This window comes from Geotrypetes seraphini, chromosome 7 (assembly GCF_902459505.1).
Source record: "Geotrypetes seraphini chromosome 7, aGeoSer1.1, whole genome shotgun sequence".
Classification (NCBI taxonomy): domain Eukaryota; kingdom Metazoa; phylum Chordata; class Amphibia; order Gymnophiona; family Dermophiidae; genus Geotrypetes; species Geotrypetes seraphini.
Window position 1 is genome coordinate 152,564,304 of NC_047090.1, and position 17,479 is coordinate 152,581,782.

Below are 17,479 nucleotides of genomic sequence, written 5' to 3' on the forward strand. Positions count from 1 at the left end.
TGTTTCTGCAATTTCTGGGGTTCGAGATCAATCTACCCAAATCTCATCTCATCCCCACTCAGAGACTTCAATTCATTGGAGCGGTCTTGGACACAGTCCTCATGAGAGCGTTCCTGCCATCCAACCGTCTTCAAACGCTTCAATCTCTCTGTCAGCAGGTGCTTCCACAACGTTCCATATCTGCCAAGCAAATGATGATACTCTTGGGTCACATGGCCTCCACAGTCCATGTCACACCCTTCGCACGTCTTCATCTGCGCACTCCTCAATGGACCCTAGCTACCCAGTGGTCCCAAGCGATGGATCCTTGCTCACGTCACATATCTGTGACATCATCTCTTCGTCAGTCTCTACAATGGTGGTTGATATCCTCAAATCTCTCCAGAGGTCTTCTGTTCCATCTACCTCCTTATCAACTTATCATCACCACCGACGCCTCCCCTTATGCCTGGGGAGCTCATTTGAACGAGTTCCAAACTCAAGGACTTTGGACAGCCCAGGAAATGAAACATCACATCAATTTCCTGGAACTCAGAGCGATGTTTTATGCCCTCAAGGCCTTCCAACATCTTCTCTTTCCTCAAGTCCTCTTGCTGTGCATAGACAATCAAGTTGCGATGTACTACATCAACAAACAGGGTGGGACAGGCTCTCGCCTCTTGTGCCAGTAAACCCAGAAGATTTGGGCTTGGGCCATAGATCACCATCTATTCCTGAAAGCTATCTACATTCAGGGAGAACAGAATTCCTTGGCGGACAAGCTCAGCAGAATTCTCCAGCCTCACGAGTGGACACTCGATCCTTTCACTCTACAATCCATCTTCGCTCAGTGGGGCACTCCTCAGATAGACCTCTTTGCAGCTCCTCACAATCACCAGCTGCCCCTATTCTGCTCCAGACTCTACTCTCCTCACTGTCTGGCAGCGGATGCATTTCTCCTCGACTGGTCCAATGTGTTCCTGTATGCTTTCCCTCCTCTGCCTCTCATGTTGAGAACCTTGTTCAAGCTCAAGAGGAAACGAGCCACCATGATTCTGATTGCTCCACGGTGGCCCAGGCAACATTGGTTCTCCCTTCTACTTCAACTCAGTTCCAGGGAACCCTTTCTTCTTCCACTGTTTCCTTCTCTGCTTACGCAGCATTAGGAGACCCTTCTACATCCCAACCTCCAGTCTCTGCACCTGACAGCTTGGTATCTCTCGGGCTGACTTCGAATGATACTCTTTTGTCTCAGCCCGTTTGTTCCATTCTGGACGCATCCAGGAAACCGGCCACTCTGCAATGTTACCATCAGAAGTGGACACGATTTTCTTCCTGGTGTCTCCTTCATCATCTTGATCCCACTTCCCTTGCAGTGGAGACATTGTTGGATTATCTTCTTTTTTTGTCTGACTCTGGCCTCAAGTCTACTTCCATCAGAGTCCACCTCAGTGCTATTGCTGCCTTTCATGAGCCAGTTCATGGGAAACTCCTTTCAGCTCATCCCTTAGTTTCCAGATTCATGCGAGGTCTTTTCAATGTGAAACCACCTATTAAATCACCCCCTGTAGTCTGGGATCTCAATGTGGTTCTCTCCGCTTTAATGAAGTCTCCATTTGAACCTTTGGCTACAACTCCTTTCAAGTTTCTCACTTGGAAAGTGGTCTTCCTGATTGCTCTAACCTCTGCCAGGAGGGTCAGTGAGCTACATGCACTAGTTGCGGATCCACCTTTTACAGTCTTTCATCATGACAAGGTGGTTCTGCGTACACATCCAAAGTTTCTTCCCAAGGTTGTCTCTGAATTCCATCTCAACCAATCCATTGTTCTGCCTGTCTTCTTCCCGAAACCTCACTCTCATTCTGGAGAACAGGCTTTGCATACTTTGGACTGTAAACGGGCTTTAGCTTACTATTTAGAGCGTACTAAGCCCCACAGATCAACTCCCCAACTCTTTCTGTCCTTTGATCCGAATAAATTGGGACGTCCTGTTTCTAAACGTACGTTGTCTAATTGGCTTGCAGCGTGCATTTCATTCTGTTATGCTCAGACCAGACTGACACTGGAAGGTTCTGTCACAGCCCATAGAGTTCGAGCTATGGCAGCATCTGTAGCTTTCCTCCATTCCACTCCTATTGAGGAAATCTGCAAGGCTGCTACTTGGTCCTCAGTTCATACTTTTACATCTCACTATTGTCTGGATGCATTCTCCAGATGGGATGGACACTTCGGCCAATCTGTTTTGCAAAATTTGTTTTCCTAATGGCCAACCTTCCCTCCATTCCTCTTTTTGTTAGCTTGGAGGTCACCCATCAGTCAAGAATATGCTGCCTGCTTGTCCTGGGATAAAGCACAGTTACTTACCGTAACAGGTGTTATCCAGGGACAGCAGGCAGATATTCTTGCGTCCCACCCACCTTCCTGGGTTGGCTTCTTAGCTGGCTTATCTTAACTGGGGACCGCGCGCCTCTGTCGGGCGGGAAGGCACTCGCGCGTGCGCGGTGCGGTCTACTAGAACTTTCCAAGTTCTTAGAGTGCAATCACTCTAAAATTGTCCGTACCGGGGCTCCGTCGGTGCCGTCACCCATCAGTCAAGAATATCTGCCTGCTGTCCCTGGATAACACCTGTTACGGTAAGTAACTGTGCTAAATGGCGGGTCAGGCTTTGTTTTTGTGGTGAGTGAGGAGAGGACTGGTGCTTGGCATCTATGAGGGATGAGGGTAGACACTATCCTGTCCCCTACTCTTCCTTTTTATAGGGACATCTCGCCTTCCAAGTCCCCAGCAGCAGCAGCCAGGCTTAACCTTATTAAAACACTCTTCAAATCCCATCTCTACTTGTCACTTGATGGAAGTGCCTGCTCCAGGCTGCAGTCATGTGACCTTGTGAAAATAGGCTACAGGGTAGTGCTAACAGCATGCACCTAGGTCTAAGGATCATGGGTACGACACAATGTTGACCATAGTTGAAGAGTTTGTTTGATTTGTTTCATAAGTCTCAAGACAGAGCTATTTTGAAGATTTATTTATTTTTATTTTTTTTTGTACCTGACTTTTCTCCGTAATTTCTTAGTAGTTTCTGTGTTAACGATTTTGAGTGTTTTGTAAACAATTTCGGACTCAGTTTTGAGGATAACGGTATATAAAATTTAGATTAGATTAGAGGAGGGCTTTTGCCGCCAGGATGTGCTGCTGTGGCAGTGGAAAGAAACACTGTGACACAGGCCATAGTGGTAAGTTGGGCTATGTCTGGAAGGGATAGAGGAATTCAAGTGAATTTTCTCCTCAGCCTAACCGTGGCTCTCTTTTCATAAGAACATAAGAACATAAGAACATAAGCAATGCCTCTGCTGGGTCAGACCTGAGGTCCATCATGCCCAGCAGTCCGCTCACGCGGCGGCCCAACAGGTCCAGGACCTGTGCAGTAATCCTCTATTTATACCCCTCTATCCCCTTTTCCAGCAGGAAATTGTCCAATCCTTTCTTAAACCCCTGTACTGTACTCTGCCCTATTACTCCCTCTGGAAGCGCATTCCAGGTGTCCACCACTCGTTGGGTAAAGAAGAACTTCCTAGCATTCGTTTTAAATCTGTCCCCTTTCAACTTTTCCAAGTGTCCTCTTGTTCTTTTATTTTTCGAAAGTTTGAAGAATCTGTCCTTCTCTACTCTCTCTATGCCCTTCATGATCTTATAAGTCTCTATCATATCCCCTCTAAGTCTCCTCTTCTCCAGGGAAAAGAGACCCAGTTTCTCCAATCTCTCAGCGTATGAGAGGTTTTCCATCCCTTTTATCAAGCGTGTCGCTCTCCTCTGAACCCTCTCGAGTAACGCCATATCCTTCCTAAGGTACGGAGACCAATATTGGACGCAGTATTCCAGATGCGGGCGCACCATCGCCCGATACAATGGCAGGATAACTTCTTTTGTCCTTGTTGTAATACCCTTCTTGATTATGCCTAGCATTCTATTTGCTTTCTTAGCGGCTGTTGCGCACTGTGCCGTCGGCTTCATTGTCATGTCCACCATTATCCCCAAGTCCCTTTCTTGGTTGCTCTCATTCAATAATATCCCTCCCATCGTATAGTTGTACCTCGGGTTTCTGTTTCCAACATGCAATACTTTACATTTCTCAACGTTGAACTTCATCTGCCATCTCGCCGCCCATTCCCCCAATTTGTTCAAGTCCCTTTGCAATTCTTCGCATTCCTCTTTAGTCCCAGCTCCACTAAATAGTTTTGTATCGTCCGCAAATTTTATTATCTCACACTTCGTGCCTGTTTCTAGATCATTTATGAATATATTAAATAGCAGCGGCCCGAGCACTGAGCCCTGCGGAACACCACTCGTGACCCCCATCCAGTCCGAGTAGTGGCCCTTCACCCCTACCCTCTGTTTCCTACCCGCCAACCAGTTTCTGATCCATCTATGTACGTCTCCGTCCACTCCATGGTTCTTCAGTTTCCGGAGTAGACGTTCGTGAGGCACCTTGTCAAAGGCTTTTTGGAAATCAAGGTATATGATGTCTATGGGGTCTCCTCTGTCCATCCGTTTGTTAATTCCTTCGAAGAAGTGCAATAAGTTCGTTAGGCACGATCTCCCCCTGCAGAAACCATGTTGGGTTGTTTTCAAAAGTTCGTTTCTTTCCAGATGTTCATCGATGTGTTCTTTAATCAGTGCTTCCGTCAGTTTCCCCGGAACCGAAGTCAAACTCACTGGTCTGTAGTTTCCCGGGTCACCTCTTGATCCCTTTTTAAAGATGGGCGTGACATTGGCTATCTTCCAATCCTCCGGGATCATGCCTGTTTTCAAGGATAGGTTGCAAATTTGCTGCAGTAGTTCCGCTATCTCCTCCTTTAATTCCTTCAGAACCCTGGGATGGATTCCGTCCGGACCCGGGGATTTGTCAGTTTTAAGTTTTTCTATCTGCCTGTGTACATCATCAAGGCTCACTTCCATGGATGTTAATTTTTCTGCTTGATTTCCATTGAATATTTGTTCAGGTTCCGGTATGTTGGTTGTGTCTTCGTTTGTAAATACAGACGAGAAGAACATGTTGAGTCTTTCTGCGACTTCTTTCTCCTCCTTCACCGCTCCCTTCCTGTCTCCTTCGTCCAGCGGTCCTACCTCCTCCCTAGCTGGCTGTTTCCCTTTAACATATCTGAAGAACGGTTTGAAATTTCGTGCCTCCCTGGCTAGCCTCTCTTCATACTCTCTTTTGGCTTTTCGAACCACACGGTGACATTCTTTTTGATACTTCCTGTGCTCCTTCTGGTTCCCTTCAGTTTTGTCCTTTTTCCATTCCCTGAATGAATTTTTCTTATTGCCTATCGCTTCCTTCACTATTTTAGTCATCCATACTGGGTCTTTTGTTCGACCCTTTTTGCACCCCTTTCTGAATCTGGGGATGTGCAGATTTTGTGCCTCGCTCACTGTGTCTTTGAAAAAAGACCAGGCATGTTCTACTGTTTGCCATTTTTTGGAAGTGTTCCTAAGTTTCTTCCTTACCATTTCCCTCATTGCTTCATAGTTTCCTTTCCTGAAGTTGAAAGATGTCGCTATGGTTCTCTTTCCGTTCGGTATGCCTACTTCAACCTTGAACTTGATCATATTATGATCACTGTTTCCCAACGGTCCCACTACTTCCACTTCCTTTGCAGGTCCCCTTAGTCCATTTAGGATTAAATCCAGAGTGGCATTTCCTCTCGTCGGTTCTCTAACAAGCTGCTCCATGAAGCAATCTTGTATAGCCTCCAGGAATTCTGTCTCCCTAGCGCATCTTGAGCTTCCAAGACTCCAGTCTATCCCAGGATAGTTGAAGTCTCCCATAACAACTGTGTAACCACTTTTGCATTCTCGCTTCATCTCGGCATCCATTTCTTTATCGCTATCTCCGGTTTGCCCGGGTGGACGATAGTATAGGCCCATCTTTATTTCATGCCCTTTCCTACCCGGTATTTTAACCCATAGCGATTCCAGTTTGTTGATCATCTCCGCTGTGTCCATTCTTGTCGATTGTATGCTTTCTTTTACGTATAGGGCTATTCCTCCTCCTTTCTGACCTGACCTATCCCGGCGATAGAGCTTGTACCCCGGCAGTGCTGTATCCCATTTGTTTTCCTCATTCCACCACGTTTCAGAGATTCCAATGATGTCTATGTCCTCTGCATTGGCCATGGCTTCTAGCTCCCCCATTTTGTTTCTTAAACTCCTTGCATTAGTATATATGCAGTTTAGATCCTGGCATTTTGTCGTCTTCATTTCTTTTCCCTGTGCTTCAGTCTTTGGTGTCTTCTCTTTTGCTACAATCTTTCTAACCTCCTCTTCTGGGTTAGTTGACTCCTGTAATTTGTCTCTTGTTTCTTCCCTGCCTTTTTTCCCCTTAGTATCTTCACGGGATACCTTCTTCCGAATCATCGACGCTAGGTCGACTGTCGGCTTTCCCCTTTCTCTTAGTTTAAAGCCTGTTCTATTCATAGTTTGGGCAAATCTAGTATGCATGATCAAAGCCTTTATCTGTCATCATATTTTTATGTTTCTATTTGTCTGTCTCATGTGGTTTTCTGCCATGATTCCCCTATGCCCTCAACTGTATATCTTGAAAAGTAACAACTATAAACCTAGAAAGCATAAAGGAAATTCACCTGCAGAGCATAATTTTATAATTTCCTGTTGCAGTAAAGAGGTGGAACAATGTTTTCTCTTGCTAATTAAACACTATCAGAAAAACACAGCAAACATTTGTACTACTTGTATAGTTGAGGTTTTGTCTTTTGTTCCCATTTGATATTTTGATCTAGTAAGATTAACTACAGGTAATTTGGGCATAGTAGTAAAAGAAGAGAAGGCAGCTTTATTAGAAAGATTGAACAGGCAAAGGACCTCTTAAGAGGCTTGATGTTTTGGCTGCAGTACTTCTCATCATTGAGGATAAAAGGTGTTACAGCCTAAACAAAGTTGTTTTAAACAAATGTGAAGCGACTTTTAAAATGTATGTGAATATTAACATCTTCCTTAAAAGGTTGTAACTGTGTCAAAGTTTACATTGTTTAAGATTTGTTTAAGTTTGACATTTTTGTTTTAATGACAGTAGCAAAGATTGAATTTCAAAAGACATTTAATCTGCAGCTTTAAGAATAAATGCTTACCATGCAGGAAGAAAATAAATGACTTCTGCACATGAAAGGATATTTGAGCATCTAAATAGAAATTTTAAAAAAAACCAAATAATTCAAACAACTGAAGATATCTGTGGCATTTCAGAATATTTTAAATTTTCAGTATATACCCATAATTAAATATGCATGTTTGCAAATTCTAAATACTTACAATTGAGAAAACAAATGTTTAGAAATGAGACACGATTCTATAAATCTTCTTCTGCATCTTTTCTTCTTGCTTCCAATGTTTCTTTGACAATCCTATTTTAGGCCTCTTCTACAAAGCCAATTAGCACAGGCCATAAACACAAAATCCATTTCTAGACCACATCACCTTTTAAGTTCTATGCATTTTACAAATTGAATACACAGTTGATAATAATTAGGAGACTAGAAACCAAGAACTTTGAAAATAAGTAAGTCTTCAACTGTTTCCTAAAATGCAAATATGAAACAGACATCAATAGTAAAGGTTTAAACTCCTTATCCCAGATTGCAGCCTGGTATGAAAGCATCAGATCATGATATCTTTTTAATTTACAACCTTTCACCGATGGAAAAATCAGAAGAGCTTTAGAGCTTCGAGAGGATTTTTGAGTAGAAAAACAAAATTCAATCAAATAGGAAGGAGCATCGCCAGCTAAAACTTTGTAATATATACAACCCAGCTTAAAGATAACCTGTGCCTCCATTGGCATCCAATGCAATTCTCGATAGAAATGAGATACATGATCATACTTTTTTAAGACAAATAAGTTTTACTGCAGTGTTTTGAATAATTTTCAATCTTGAAAGATTTTTCTTAGTTCTTGTCAAATAGACTATTACAATAGTCCAAATGGCTTAATACCAAGGATTGTACCAGCAATATAAAGGCTGAAAAATCGAAATAAGCCCTAAGACTGTGCAGCTTCCAGAGAATATGAAAACCTTTACGAACAACCAGAGATATTTGATTACACATAGTTAGATTTTGATCATTAGTAACCCCCAAAATCTTAATGGTTGGATGGATCGGATATTGCATCGTCTTTAACATAATAGAAGTATCAAAGATATTCTGTCAAGATGAAGCAAAGAAGAATTTAGTTTTTTTCAGAATTAAGCTTTTAAGTCTAAATTCTGACAAACATCCCTCAATCAAATCAAAAATTTCCTCAACTACCTGGTTAATGTTAGCAGCAGAAGAAGAACTTGGAATTATGATGGTAATATCATCTGCGTAACTAAATAACCTTATACCAAGATTACCTAATTTGGTACCCAAAGAAGAAAGGTGCACATTGAACAACAGAGGTGAAAGTGGTGAGTCCTGGGGCACACCACAAGGATTTTGCCGCTCACGAGAACAACCAGTATTCATCCTTACTTTATAAGTACGAGAGGATAGAAATCCCTAAAACCAAGCATGAACCTTATTCCATATCCCAAATGTATCTAAATATCATAAGAGCATTAGTACCTTTACTAAGTAAATTATGAAGAAAATCCACGATAGCAACAAGTACCGTTTCTATATCATAATGGGAGCGAAAACCTGACTGAATCGTACAATAGTGTATGTCACTCCAGATAACTCACGAGTTGCAATTGAACAAAGCCCTCCATTATTTTAATAAATATTGTGATAGAAGCAATTGGTCTATAGTTAGAAACCATCGATAGAAATTCTTTATAATTCTTAACAATTGGTGTTATAATAATATGCCCTTCCAAAAGAGGAAATGAACCCATATCCAAATGATAAGATAACCAATTGTACAGATCTACCTTGAAATTCTATGGGGCATTTTCATTATTGATGGAACGCAGTGATCTAATACACAGTAAGAATTAGAATATTTGTTATATAAACTCAAAAACTGATTCCAATCAGGTCTATCAAATGATATCTATAATAAATCAACTGTTCTTAAGCCCATAGGGCTTTAAAAGGCTTAGGGCTTTTACCATGCAGCAGCTGCTAGCACAGCTTTGCAAAAGGGGGAGTGGTTAGTCTATCAATTACACAGTAAATGACAGCAGAGAAAGACCTTCATGGTTAATGTGACCATTTATTTTTTTCATCAAAATGGGACATCTATTAATTGTCAGTCCCGCACTAGCCCTGCCCCAATCCTGCCCTAGCCCCGCCCCAATCCTACCCCCAATTTCTTCCATTCATTTTTCATGTACACATAATATCTTATTAATTCATAATGGTAACAATAAAATAAAACACAAAGCACACTATACGCAGAGAAAATGTTAATTATCATTTATATTTAGGGGGTTTCAAAGATGTCAAGGCAAATGACTAAAATATGCACTGTCACCTCAGTAACTATAGAAAAATAGACAAATATAGTGCAAAATATAAACAGCAGATATAAATTCTCAAAACTGACACATTTTGATCACTAAATTGAAAATAAAATCATTTTTTCTACCTTTCCTGTCTGATGATTTCATGAGTCTCTGGTTGTGTTTCCTTCTGACTGTGCATCCTTTCTTTCATTTCTTTATTTCTGCACTCAGGCCTAACAATTGTCCCTTTCTAATCCCTCCCTCCTTCCTTCCTATGTCCTTAGTGCCCCCAGTGCTTCCTTTCTATGCCCCCAGTGCCTCCTTCCCATGTCCTTAGTGCCCCCAGTGCCTACTTCCTATGTCCTTAGTGCCCCCAGTGCCTCCTTCCTATGTCCTTAGTGCCCCTTCCTATGTCCTTAGTGCCCCCAGTGCTCCTTCCTATGTCCCCCTCACTGCCTTCAGCCTTTTTCCCACCCCCTCCCCCATCATAGCCACATGGTGAAGTATAGTGAGCCTGGAAGAGCACAGTGTGTCTGGTTTAGATCTTCTCAATTCAACTCAACTCACTGGTGGTAGCAATAGCTTGTGATACAGTGCAAGAAAAACCAGCAGCAGGATGAGCAATGCTGCAGAGCCCCAGTATTTAAACATAATTTAAAGTAACCTTTGCTTTACATGGTTGAAGCAGCAAATTTAACTCCTGATTTTGCTTGCGATGGGACCAACATGACCAGAGAAACTTAAATACCTAGACAACAAAGAGAGAAAAAGTATCTTATTTTGAATTTAAGAGGAATGCGTATCTCTGTCTTGTATTTTTCACAGTACAAGAGGAAATTCATTTCTATTCCATGGTGTCTAGCATGCAATTTGATTTCTTGGGTTTTCAGTTAAATTTTTGACTGTATATTTCTATATTTGTGGTTCTCTTTTCTATATATAGTGATGGCATATATTTAGTTGCTTTTCCTGAATTCTAAATAGTTGTGCTTAAGATGCAGTATTCTTGTTTGAGTCCTGGAAACATTATTATGGTATGGCAAGTTTGCTTTAGGCTCTGAGTGAGGCAAACCTTTTTTATTACAAAGTAATACACCTGACGGGTAGTGGGCATGCAGTCTATTTCATGCATGTTCAATAGGAATATGCTGAAAATCTGGCCAGTTTGTGGCCCGTGAGGACTGAATTTGAGCAAGCCTGTTTTAAATTGTCCCCCACAATATGTGATAGCTGTTGCAGATTACTTTTAAATCCATTGTCAGGTGCAATTGAAGGCAACATTTGTTGATAATAGTATAACTAATATAACATAGATCAGGGAGAGGACAAAAATCTGTTGTAATTAAGCTAATGGAAGATGCTGTTGCATGCAATGCCAAATTTCCTATATTTTTGTTACTTTTATAATCTGTTGCCATCTTTTTTGTTGTAGATGGATATTGATTTATGTGAGCCCAGCCCTTGCCAGAACGGAGCCAAGTGTTATGATCTAGGAGGAGATTATTACTGTGCATGCTTAGATGATTATGATGGAAAGAATTGTTCTCACCTTAAAGACCACTGTAAAGACTCTTCCTGTAAAGGTAATTAATTGACTTTTATGTTATAAAATCAAACCTAATGTATTACAGGATAGTTGCAAGGTAGCAGCAAAAGGCATGTAGAAGATATGTTTCATTAACCTAATATACTTTGTCAGTAGTCTTTTATCAGGCTGGTTCAATAACTTGGTTCTACCTTGTGGGAGATAACAGTTTAGCTTGTAAAACCCAAGTTAAGTACCTCAGAGTTACCAGAGAAGGAAATACAGAAAAGAAGCTGCAGCCTTTGCATGGTGGTAACACAATGCCTGAACTTGGTGTGCATACTAACTGCAAAGGATCCCACAGTTGGACTCCTTGCTGAGGACTTCTACTACAGTGCTTGAGAAGATATTAAAAGTGGGATTTAAGATTTGGGGGAGGGGGGAATTCTGTGGATATAGTTACACATTACAATGGTTTTATAGCCTAATAGCTTGGTTTCATTTCAGCTTGAACTTCAGACAGACTAGATTAAAACCACTGGGCCAAGAATCTTATCATGGATCTGTTTAAAAAAATTATATATATATATATATATATATTGAAATGTGCATATTTACATAGCTGTTCGGAGGAAGACAAAAGCCTAGATGATTAAATGTTATATTATTAACCCTCATATGTATACATGCTTATTTTCCAGTCATAGACAGCTGTACAGTAGAGATCTCTACTAATGCTACACAAGAAGCTACCCATTACATTTCATCAAATGTTTGTGGGCCTCATGGGCGATGTATAAGCCAGCCAGGAGGAAATTTTACTTGTTCCTGTGAGAGAGGTTTCACTGGTGCTTACTGCCATGAAAGTAAGTAGTAATTTGCTGAACTTGTATCAATGCAGAGAAATATAGATCAAATGTGTGTGTGTACCTTTAAGAAAATGCAGCCTATAGCTGTTTTGTGGTTTTGTTTTGTTTTACTTCACACAACTTTATGCCACTATGGTAACTATATTATTTTTCTTTAGATATTAATGACTGTTTTGGGAAATCCTGTAATAATGGTGGGACTTGCATTGATGAAATTGATTCCTTCAGCTGCATTTGCCCAAATGGCTGGGAAGGAGAGCTTTGTGACATAAGTAAGTGCGTGCAACATATAAATGCACCCTTGAAAAATTTAAAGCATGAATATTTCATAGCAAAACACTTTACTAAGTATCTGCACTTTCATAAATAGTAGAAATCAGTGTCTAAACCATGGAAGCCAATAGATATTAGTAGTGATTACATTCAATAATCAACAATAGGAAAAAGTCCTCTTCGTTGACAAACTAGCATACAATAAGGACTTGCAAATATAATTGCCTTCAATGTGTATAGATCAATTTGCAACTAAGCTCTCAGATGACTGTGCTGATTAATCATAAAATCTTTAAATCAGCCTTAGCAGGAATAGGATATCTTTCACTGAGCTTTGTGCATACTGCTTTCTTAAATTTTTCAATATTTTAAAGTGCTAAATGCTTCATGCAATATACATTTAAAGTGCTTGATTCTTAGTGCAAAAAATCTAAAGTAACAGTAACCAGCACTTATCTTTTGTTTCAATTTTTGTAGCCGGTGTTTCTGTTACTTAAATTTATAGCTGTTTTTGACCTGACGGGACCCGTTGCGCCTTCTTAACAGCTTCTTCAGGGGGTCTATGTTTAAGTGAACAGCTTAGCTTCTATTACAGTCTGCCCTGGACTCCATCATGTCTAATATCGGCCCTGCTTGGAACTTCGTTTTGTCTATATTTATTGATTATTTTAGATTTTGTAGCTCAAGGAAAGTTACATCCAGGCACAGGAGGTATTCCTATGTTGCTTTTTTTATTCTTTTGTGCATTTATTTTCTTTACCCTAGCAAACGCAATAGAGCAGAGCAATGCATTAAGTTCTTTGAACTGAGGAGCCTGCTGCTGCGACATCTCCCACTATCCTTCTCCAACCCCCTTCATCTCGGATTCCTGGTCTCACATTAAAGCAGCCTGCAGAGGATCGCCGGTCAGCTCTAGCGATCCTACAGGCTGCCATCGGCCTCCACAGCATGTTCCCTCTGCTGCAGTCCCGCCCCTCTTCTGACATACAGGACCACAGCAGAGGGAACGTGCAGTTGAGGCTACGGCAGCCTGCTAGGATGGCTACAGCCGACCAGCGATCCTCAGCAGGCTGCTTTATGTGAGACTGGGAAACCACATGAACCTACAGCTGATGCGGTGTTGTACTGGCAGGCCAGCTTAAGTGCAAATTTGAAATTGTCTGGTGGTCCAATTGTTATTAAACCGTGGGCCAGAGTTTGACATGTTTAGCCTAGGATGTCCTGGAAAAGCTTCAGTTATTGCTTCAGGATGTCCAGGTGGAAGAAGCCCGCCCATAACACACCTCCCAGCTCTGGACGCACAGCAGCTTAGAAATGCTGCTGAATGTCCAGAAAGTTTGTTTTGATTATCAACACTTGGACGTCCCTGCTATTAGGACGTCCAATTGTCAACTTAGGCAGGTTTTTGGACGTTTTAAGATTTTGATTATGCCCCTCTATTCAATGCACGAACCATCTTTATTCAAAGCCTTTACAAATTGATTTATCAAGCCTACCAAAGGTTCATTGATTATATTGTCCCACAACCACTATATATTCCCTAAGAGGCCAATCTTCCCCCTTCCCCCCCCCCCCCCAATGTTCATATTTGGCTCTACTATCCTAAAGGCATATCTAAGAAACTAGAATTGATGCAGTCTATCCAATGTAATTTTCTGAATCAGCACCACAGTAACCCCTGGGACAGGTAAAAAAAAACCAAGGCATCAAGAAAATGTTGTTGTTGTTGGCCTGTGTTATATACACAGCATGTTTGGCTGTAGGAATAAGATTACAGGTTATATGCAGGAAGTTATGACAATTTTAAAGCAATATTACCACTTTGTAAGCAAAAGAGAACAAAATGTCTAGTTTGATAAATTCATTCCTGAGGCAAATTAAGGTATGGTTGGTTATGTGTGTGTTCTTATCATAAGGATCTTTTTTTTATGATTTTATAAATATCCCATTCCAGTATATGTATACAGAAAAAAGAGAGATTAACACACAATTAAACAGGAAACAAAATCAAAAGGTAAACCCCCCCCAAAAAAAAAAAAAAAACCTCCTTATGGATTTAACAATCTCTCTAATAAAGCCCACAATATGGGAGAAGCAATTCACATTCCATCATGGGAATTGATAGATATCAAGGAAATATACTATACAACTATGTCTATAAAGTGGTTTTACATCTTCTACATTAATAAGAACTAAGTCCGGGTGGGAATACTAGGAGTGACTACTCCTTTCCCCTCTAGGTAACAGAGTCAAAAAAAATATATGAATGTTGATCCAAAAGGATCAAACATTTACAAGGATATCTAAGCTGAAATTTAGCACCCTAAGACAGTACGGATTGTCTCAATTGCAGGAACCCTTTCCTTTTAGTCTGAGTTAATTTTGAAACATCTGGGAACATGGAGATCTTAGAGTCCATAAAGGTCACCTCTTTAAACCTAAAAAACAGCCTAAGAAGTGCCTCTTTGTCTTGTTGAAAGACAAAAGTCACCATTAGTGTAGAGTAAGAGATGGCTTCGTCCACTGAGGTTTCCAATATTCTTGTTAAGTCCATTAAGCTCACTGGATCAGGTAATGCCTCAGGTTGTGAAACCTTCTTTGATACTGGAAGGAAATATATTTTATGCAGAGGTGGAAGTCCTGAATCAGGATATTTAAATACTTCTTTAAGAAATGTATTAAATAAATCTCGAGGAGACATTGCCAGTACTTTGGGAAAGTTGAGTATTCTTAACTTTAACATTGTAGTGTAATTTTCCATATTTTCAACTTTCCTTACTAGCAATAGTCTGTCTTGCATTAAGGTAACTAGAGACTTTTGTATCCCTTGAACCTGTTGGTCCAAGGAATCCATTCTTACTGCCTGATTCTTCATCCCTTCCTATAAAGATTCAATTTTCTTTTCCTGTTCTTTGACTAGAGGTAGTGTTCCTGCACACAACTGGTATAAGGAGTCTAATGCCTTCCAGATGGACTCCAACGTGAACTCTACTGGCCTTTCCAGTATGGGGACCGCTGGAATCTGTCCTCCTTCTGGCAAAGTCAGTTCTGTCCTCTTCCCGATCACCTCTGCTGCCACTCGAGAGTTCAGGGACGCCGGAAAGCCCTCCAGCTCAGAAAGGGAAATAGCCTCCTGTCCCTTCTGAGCCACCGTAGTTTCCCTTTCTCGTGGCTGATGGGGAGGGAGTGGTCCTGCCGGGCTAAGTGACATCTCGCTCCCAAATGCCGAAACCTCCCTTTGGTTCGGCGATGCTGGTTTGCCCCGAGGCGAAGATGTGAAAAAGCCGTCCATTGTCCCTTGCCGTTGCGGGGTGAGTTCATGTTGCTGGGCCATGGCAGCCGCTCTCCCCCTCCTTTTTGGCATTAAAAGAATCCCCGATAGAGACAGGTAACAAGGAAAATTCTCTGGCAGGCAGACAAGTTGTCGGCGTCCTCGCTACACTGCGGCCATCTTGCTCCTCTCATCATAAGGATCTTTTAATCTGGCTTATTTCTGTTCTTAAAGCATCAGTACTCACTGTTAATGTGCAATTTTAAGAGAACTGAGGTATCATATGCAATACCCACCTGTTTATACAAAGCATGTGGAGAAAGTAAATCATAAGAACATAAGAATAGCCTTACTGGGTCAGACCAATGGTCCAACAAGCCCAGTAGCCTGTTCTCACGGTGGCCAATTCAGGTCACTAATACCTGGCCAAAACCCAAGGAGTAGCAATATATTTTAAAGACAAATATAAAAGCAAGGAATAAAGCCAACAAAGGGAGTAATAGCCAAGTAACAGTAACAATCCTTTTTTTTTTCCCTTAAACTGTTTAGGAAATCAACAGATTGGATTGAACAAGAATTTTACAGATGAGCTTTTGCTGTAACATATTGTACAAGATTGATTAGAGAGGTTTTTAGTGATTTTTATAAAAAATTACTATACTTGATTTTACTGGCTCAAACTGGTTAGAATGCAGCCTTTTAATGAAGTTTCTTGGATCAATATTTAAGCATCACAGTGAGTGGTTTTACAAAATGCGGACTGCGGTGTTTAAGTAAACTTCATATTCAGCATCACTATCTGGAAAGACCAAGTCCTCCCTTTTGATACCCTTAAATTCTAAGAAAATCTGACTGGGAGATCTGGACAAGAGTGTCCTGGGACTGGAGAGCCGCCACCACCACCTACCCTGTAGACACCCCCCCCCCCCCCCCAATAGTGCACCTGTGCTTATCTTCAGATGGAAGAACATCTGCCCTTAATTGTTTTTTCCTGCTCCCCACCACCTTGAAAAATGGCAGTAACTGAACTGATGTCACAGACCTTGACTGAATCTTTTGTCATTTTCCAAGATCACATGTGATAAAGAGCAGATGGGGAAGGAAGATACAGCTGCCTCTGCTAAAGTTAAGGATTTGGACCATCAAAGGGGAGGGGGCTGTGGATGGGAAGGTGAGGATAGAGAGGTTAGGGGTTCTCCACTCCAAGGATAGTTTTATTCTTGGGCCAGAGTTCAGAAGTTCACTTTTGTTTTATTGTACTTTTTAACTTCACTGAATTCCATGTTACTAATTAATTCCACTGGATGTAGATATTTTAAAAATGCAGAATTAAAAATCCTGCTAATAAACCTGCATTCAACTTTTTTTAAGTCATTAAATCAGTCTGTGACTGCTTTTCTGAGGTATCCAAGATGTAGATATTTTGTTGGAAAGAAAATGTTTTGTTTTTATTTTTCTGACTTTTTTTGTAGTCTTTATTAAATACCTTCTTTTTTTTTTTAATAGATTTTGATGATTGTAATCCGAGTCCATGTCACAACGGAGGCAAATGCATTGATTTAGTGAATGATTTTTATTGTGAATGCAAAAATGGCTGGAAGGGCAAAACCTGCCATTCACGTAAGTTTGGATAGTTTATTTGGCTTTGTTCTTCTTTTGTGAAGAGAACCTATTTTTACTGGCGTGTATGTGATTGTGCAACCAGAGTCAGCTTAGTCTAGGTCACCTATGCTGACAGTTTCTGGAGGGCAGCAAAAATTCACTGCAGTCAAAAGAAAACAATAGGTTCTGACAACTACACAACTTAAAGAACCATGTGCAAAACTTATCTACAAGGATGATGGACAGGTTTCACATATTTTTTTTATTTTATTTCTTCTATTTATTGCAATTTTATTAACTACATTTATGAATAGATTCTCCCAAGGCTCTACATGAAACTTACAATTTTGCTAACAGCATAACAGTAATAAAATGACCAAAAATAAGCATAATATAAAATCAATGAGTTAAACTTGTAGATGGCAAATTGAATTCTGGAAATAGAACTAATATGAGACACTATCATAAATATAAACATTTAGCAGCACTGTAAAAATACAATAAATATCAGCAGAAA

The 17,479-nt window shown here is 40.7% G+C and overlaps 1 protein-coding gene across 5 annotated transcripts in view; it reads left to right on the forward strand.

The window, feature by feature from the left end:
* The window catches only part of JAG2 (jagged canonical Notch ligand 2), a 288,684-nt gene that overhangs the window by 184,761 nt on the left and 86,444 nt on the right, over nt 1-17,479 (forward strand). For all 5 annotated transcript variants that reach the window (XM_033952670.1, XM_033952665.1, XM_033952666.1 and 2 more), the window contains 4 exons: nt 10,855-11,005; nt 11,649-11,813; nt 11,975-12,088; nt 16,867-16,980. In XM_033952670.1, the coding sequence (XP_033808561.1) occupies nt 10,855-11,005; nt 11,649-11,813; nt 11,975-12,088; nt 16,867-16,980 (544 nt within the window). The remainder of the gene's footprint in view (nt 1-10,854; nt 11,006-11,648; nt 11,814-11,974; nt 12,089-16,866; nt 16,981-17,479) is intronic.